The following is a 6,406-nucleotide window of genomic DNA, read 5'->3' on the forward strand; positions in this document are numbered from 1 at the left end:
GGGGAGAGGTACATCTGTAATAATCTCAACAATAAAGATTAAAAAAATAAAAATAGCCCTAGCTGGTTTGGCTAGAGCATTGGCCTGTGGACTAAAGGGTCCCTGGTTCGATTCCAGCCAAGGGCACATGCCTGGGTTGTGGGCTCGATCCCCAGTAGCGGGCATGCAAGAAGCAGCCTATCAATGATTCTCTCTCATCATTGATGTTTCTCTCTCTCTCTGAAATCAATTAAAAAATAAATAAATAAAAACTAGTGAAACCCAAGTAAGTCCTATACTTAACAGTATTGTACCAAGGTTAATTTCTTAGTTTTGACAACTATTCTATGGTGATATAAGGTGTCCTAAGGGGAAGTTGGATGAAGGGTAAAGGGGAACTATTTTTGCAACTTTGACTAAGTCTAAAATTTTCTGAAACAACAATCTGTTGAAAGACAGCTGAGCCCTGGCCGGTGTGACTCAGTTGGTTGGGCTTCATCATGTGCACGGAAGGGTTGCCAGTTCAATTCCTGGTCAGAGCACATGCCTGGGTTGGGGGCTGATATCCAGTGTGGGGCATGGGGAAGGGGGTGATTGATGTTTCACTCTCACATTGGTGTTTCTCTAAAAACCAACAAAAATTATTTTTAAAAAGACAGCTGAATAGCAGCAATTTCATATAGTCCATCTTAAAATATGTCAGATCAGAAACAACCAAACTGAAGTGCTAAAGCTACACTAATCCATTATCATAACATGCTACAAGTGTACTTGTTTTAGAGCAACTTTGCGTTGAGATCAGAGCCAGCATACATTCATCTCAGCCATAATACTCTACTGGAATGATTTTATCTACAGGATCACTAAGGAAAAGTCTCAGATGCCAACTAGGACTGGGAAAAACACATCGAAAAGTGGCTATTTCCACTGGCCCTGTCATTACAGGGGACTGAGCACTAAGGCCGCGACCTTCCTCTAGTCCCGCTTCTGAAGACCGCCATGATGAGGAAATCAAGTGGCGTTATGAAGGCCGTTTCCCAACACAGAAGCTGCAGGATGGCGAGGCCTCCTCCAGAAGCCGTGCTGCAATTAGGTGGTGTTAAGTTTCCAAGAAAAGATGCTTGTCCTGCCACTGGTGTCCTGCAACATTGCCCCTTACCATGGCTGTTCAACAGCGACCCAGACTCTGGGCCAGCGTGAAGTTGGGCACTGTGGAAGGTGTTCTCTCAGGACAAGGTGATTTCAGAGCAAACTAAAAGTGATCTCCAAAATTATACTCACTACACCAGGTGGCATTTACAGCTCCTAGTTCTTTCGAGTGATGAGTGACTAGCAAGTGTTCCTCTTCCTAGGTGGATTAACTTTCATGAAGCTTAAGTACCGGTATGTTTATTGCTTAATGGTCTGAGCTAATCTAAGTTCTGGAGGTGAACACTTTACTCTCTATTTAATGCCAGGCTTCTTTTCATTTGCCACAGCAGTCTCATTGCTTATAATTATTCTCTGTGATGTTCCCTTTAACTTAATGCTACTTGACAAGGTTTTGCTGAGAGCCAGAGGTATATTTCAACCTCAAATTATCAAAATGCACAAAAATGTTTAAAAATTAAAATACATGGGGCAGGCTCTTACATGATCTCCGTGAACAGATACCTGGCTTCACTTTGTATATACTCTCTGAACAGATTCGTATGTTAAAGATACACTCCTACAGTTCTAAACTGGAATGAGGAGGCCCTTAGAGAAATTCATATACCAAGTCCTTTCATAGTACCATAAGTGATTAGTGTCAAGGTTAGAGAATGGTTTTCAACAAATGCAATCAACCAATTAGATATACCAAAAGAAATTCTTTATTGTAAACAAGATATAAAGTACAACAAAAGAAATATTGTGCAAATTGTAAATCACAAGGATTTTTTACTTATTCAAAGAAAACTTTCCCAAGGGTCCAAGAGTTTGGATGTCAGAAATCTAGACTCGAGATCGAGAAAAATGTTAAATGGGTAGATACAGGGACATTTTTCACTATATATTTTAAACAATTTACTTTTGTTTTACCACTGTGTATATCACCCACTACACAACAGGATATAACAGAAATACTGTTAACAAAAGTGAATGTTCTAGTAATTTTTCTACATTATCTAGTTCCACATCCCCCCATAAGCCTCCTATAAATTAACAGGACAGTATCTGTCCATTTGTGAATAATGGTCATTAACTTTCTAATTCAATAAAGCACATGTTATATCCTCATAACCTAAGGTACTTTACTGATGACATCAGCCATCTTTTTCAAGGAGTTATCTGAAATTCTTGATATCCCTTCCTTACAATATATATTTTCATCTTTGAAATTTTTTCTCAACAAAGTGCAGTGTATCTTAGTCTCTAGAGAAAACACATTGGTATACAATTCTTAAATCTACACAAGAAACTGCAGGCAAACTAAAGTTCAAAGCATAATAAAATGCCTAGATAGTCATTTTTTAAACTTTCAAAACAAAAATGCAAAAAAAAAAAAATTGTAGCTACACTTCAAAGGAATTAAATTATTTGAGGATTCCAAATCTTTGGGCCCTCTTTAGCAATATACAGCTAATCAATCCCAAATGTCAGCAATAATGTAAAAATGCAAGGTCTATTTAACAACTACATCCACAAAGTTGACTGGAAAGACAAGGAATAGTAAACAAGATAACTCTAGGAAAAGATGACAATATTTATAATAAAAATTGACTTTATATCTCCATCTCTGTACCGTAATGTTGATTTCCAGTCTCTATACTCTTGAAACCAGTGCTTCAGAAGAATCACATTGCAACATTGGTCTCAAGTACAAATGGCAAAAGTAAAGTAACAAGTTGTGCACACAAATTCAAAATTTGTGCTGCCTGTGCTGACCTCATCTGAAACCTTCAAAAACTATTTAAAGGAATAAAGGCTTTCTCGTGTCTCTTATGTAAGAAATGAATCCTGCCACTCTGGCGTGCCTGTGACCACAGCACTTCTTGTCATCTAACCCCGTCTGGGCCTTCTCCCCAAGCTGTGGGCTTCTGCTTCAGCCCCACTGGAGGGCCACAGACTTGCAGTGGAAGCATTCCTGCATCACCACTGGCTCCCAGCTGTGACCAAAGTCAGTTCTTATTCTTCACCTTCGGAGCTGTCACTGTGTGGGAGCAGTGGTTGGAGGTAGGGCAATGTCGTTCAACTTGCTCACTTCCATCTGCCAATTTGGTAGCTTCTTGGCTGACAGATGGCGCCGGGCATGCTTGGTCAAATGGTCACTCCTCATGAACCGCCGGTCACACATGGGACAGGCGAATTTCTTCTCACCTGTGTGGGTTCGTCGGTGTCTGGACAGTTCATCAGAACGGGCAAACCTCCTTTCACAACCTTTCCAGCTACAGCTAAAAGGCTTCTCTCCTGAAACAAACAATTCAGATTATCGTTACTACGCATTTGCTACATCACTGTAAGTTACACATTCAATTAGATCTACATGTACGTTTTAAAAATAAAAGCTACTAAACTAATAAACTGTCATGTAAGTACATCCAGCTTTCAACTTTCATTATCACGTTTATAGGTCTTCCCTTTATAACAGAAGCCCCAAACAAAAAGGTTTCTGAACTCCAACTATGGTACAAAGGCTTTAGAGGTAATTTATTAAAGTAGCTACTCCAGACATTAAACAATCATCATTTGAGATATTAAAACACCTTCATGAAATCTTTCAGAGGAGCTTGCACAGGTAAATACCATCCACTGAATGGCTAACATGGCAAGTTCTTCCCTAAGATGTCTGGTTTATATCTGTGATCGCTGCCAAAGGAAACTTCATCTAAATTTCTATAACATAAATAAGGAATGTTTGGTACCTGTATGTGTTCTCATGTGGGCCTTCAGATGAGAACTTTTAAAGTACGTCTTGCCACATCCTGGATGGCCACAGATGTGACTTCTTATCCTCGATGAGTCGATCTGAGGAGTGACTTTTGCCGCCGAAGGGGAAAACCCTGGAGCAGGGGCAATGGGAGAGAGTCTGGTGCCATTTGGGCTCACTACTGGAGGCTTTGGGTTCTGGACAACGGGCTGGGGCACGACAAACATGACAGCGCCTTTGGGCACCTGAGGGCCCATGAACACAAGAGGCGGGCAGACAGCTGGAGGCTGGCTGGGTGGAGTGCTGGGAACAACGGTTGTCACAACAGGGCTGTTTGCAGGGAGGGGAACCATCTGACAGATGACCGGCATAGGTGGCACTCCCCCTGTTGATACTGCAGCAGGTGGAGAAACCAATACTGACTTTTGTTGTGGGGACACAGAAGCTGGCTGAGATCTACAGATGACTGTCTCTGAAGAAGGCACAGAAAAGTCATAAAGTGCAGCGCCTGCTTTCTCATCAGCATCTGCTACTGTGTTTCTCTCACACGTGGATCTGTTTGGTGACACAGCTGCACAAGGTACGCTTTTTCTTGCAGCCTCAACATTTAGGTGGGCTCTTCTTCTAAAAGAATTGTCCTGACAGTTGAGGATGCTGGCTGCTTTCACTGGGCAGGACTGGTGGTTACACAACTGGGCATCGGCTGTATGACGAATCACACTTGTTGCCTGAGCCTTGGGGAACTTGGGGACAGGCACTGGGCCTTTCTCTTCCTCTTTGAAAGGTGCAGCAATGTGAGGCTTGGAAGTATCTGAGAGTGACTTGAAGTGTCCAGTAGATGGCGCTGGTGCAATCAGATTTGATACTTGAGAGGGTTCAAAGTCAGAAGGACTATAAGGTGGAGTCAAACACTACAAAGAGAAAAGAACAGGCATAACAGTGTGAGAAATTTAAAGTAGAATCCATTCGTTAAATTATAAGAAAGTGTAGCATTTACATTCATCTTAAAAACAACAATACTTACAAATGCGGGGATCGTATGAAAATCAGGAGTACTAGGAAGCAAATTCTCTTCCTCTGACATATCAGATACGGGGGTAACAGGTCTGTTTTCAAGGTATTTCTTAAAATCAGTCTTCCAACTGCAGCTCATTGACATAAGAGCTTCTACAGCTTCAAAATCACTTTTCTCTGCAGTTTTATTCCAGGAATACATACTCTCTTTTGATCTTTCAGAAATCATTTCCATTCTTTCCTCCTATAGAAACAAAAGGTTGAATACTTATAAATATACTTTTTGTCATCCAAGTAAGACCAGGACACTACAATTTTTTCGTTTTTTTACTATTTGCACAACTCTCCAAATTAAATATGAAATAATTTTCCTCTCACCCCTACTCTAAACCTTCCTCATTCTTCCTCTCACATTTAGGCTTGAACACTGAAATCCTTGCTAGGTAGAGAAAAGCATGTGATTATCATTGAGGGGACGAAGGCCAAAGGCATCAGTACATTTGTGATCCAAAAAAAGAGAAGCACTTGGCTTCGAAGAAAAATAGTTATATATATTCCTTCCAGAGTAGCCACTTGCCAATGGGGTCAGACAAAATAACTAAAGGATGGCTCTGCAAAAGTTATCTTCTTTTAAGACTTTCTTAAAAATGCAGTGCAGCAGACAGCTCTGGCCTGTTCATATGGACCTTTGAAAAGTCACTTCACACTTTTGGGATAAAATCAACAGGATAAGGACTCTTCAGAGTCTCTTTCAAATTAGTGTTTAAGATTATTTGAAATTTAAATTTTTTTGATGCATGGGGAAAAAAACCCCAAAGCTTTATTTTCAACTTCATGTTTGTGTTCCATTTAACACAATGGTTTGCTACTCACAATTATGGCTAGCTAATGCAATACTACTAAATAATGGATAACCAGAAAATTTGATCTTCTACTCGGAATTTGCAAGGAGTTTGCAATAGTCAAAACAGACTATTTTTTCAAGAACTGCTTGATGACAAGATAAACGGCACACGCTTTGTATTCATATGTACGGCTCCTTCTATCAAGTGTTTGATGCCTCACATTAAATTGCACTTTAAGAACAATGGAACTACCCACCACCTCTCCCATTTTTCATGAACGTGATCCCATTCTTCCTCCCAAACAAGAGCCTGTGTAAAAATATCGAAAAGCATTCTTCACGTAGCAAGGTACTATCCTCGACGCTCGTTTTTTTAAAACGCGTAAACCTTTCGTGTTGAAATGCTTAGAAAACGAGCCATTGCTCTTCAAATATCGCCAACAACGCCATTGCGTAATCGAGCGTGCATTTATTGTCAGCTGCAACGGACCGCGCTGGTGACATAGAAAAGCCTCCCGACGCCGAAGCAAGAAAGGAGAAAGGGAAAAGGCAGGCGGGCGGGCAGGCGGCAGGGCCGAGGAGCGTGAGCCGGGAGGAGAAGCTGAGCTGGAGGGCAGGAAAGGGAGTGGGGCGGGAGAGAGGAAAGGGACGCGCGGGCGGGCGGAGGCGCGGGCGGGGGA

The 6,406-nt window shown here is 41.4% G+C and overlaps 1 protein-coding gene across 3 annotated transcripts in view; it reads right to left on the reverse strand.

Moving 5' to 3' along the window:
- Positions 1-1,814: 1,814 nt before the first annotated feature.
- The window catches only part of KLF10 (Kruppel-like factor 10), a 5,968-nt gene continuing 1,376 nt past the window's right edge, over positions 1,815-6,406 (reverse strand). For 2 of the 3 annotated variants that reach the window (XM_014550283.1, XM_005879286.2), the window contains exons 2-4: positions 4,893-5,126; positions 3,864-4,779; positions 1,815-3,408 (exon numbers count right to left, since the gene is read on the reverse strand). In XM_014550283.1, coding sequence (XP_014405769.1) covers positions 3,149-3,408; positions 3,864-4,779; positions 4,893-5,126 — 1,410 coding nt within the window. In that variant the 3' untranslated portion in view covers positions 1,815-3,148. Of the gene's footprint in view, positions 3,409-3,863; positions 4,780-4,892; positions 5,127-5,983; positions 6,254-6,406 lie in introns of those variants that run through there. The other variant, XM_005879287.2, reaches the window with a different exon arrangement.

Source organism: Myotis brandtii, unplaced genomic scaffold (assembly GCF_000412655.1).
Source record: "Myotis brandtii unplaced genomic scaffold, ASM41265v1 scaffold59, whole genome shotgun sequence".
Classification (NCBI taxonomy): Eukaryota; Metazoa; Chordata; class Mammalia; order Chiroptera; family Vespertilionidae; genus Myotis; species Myotis brandtii.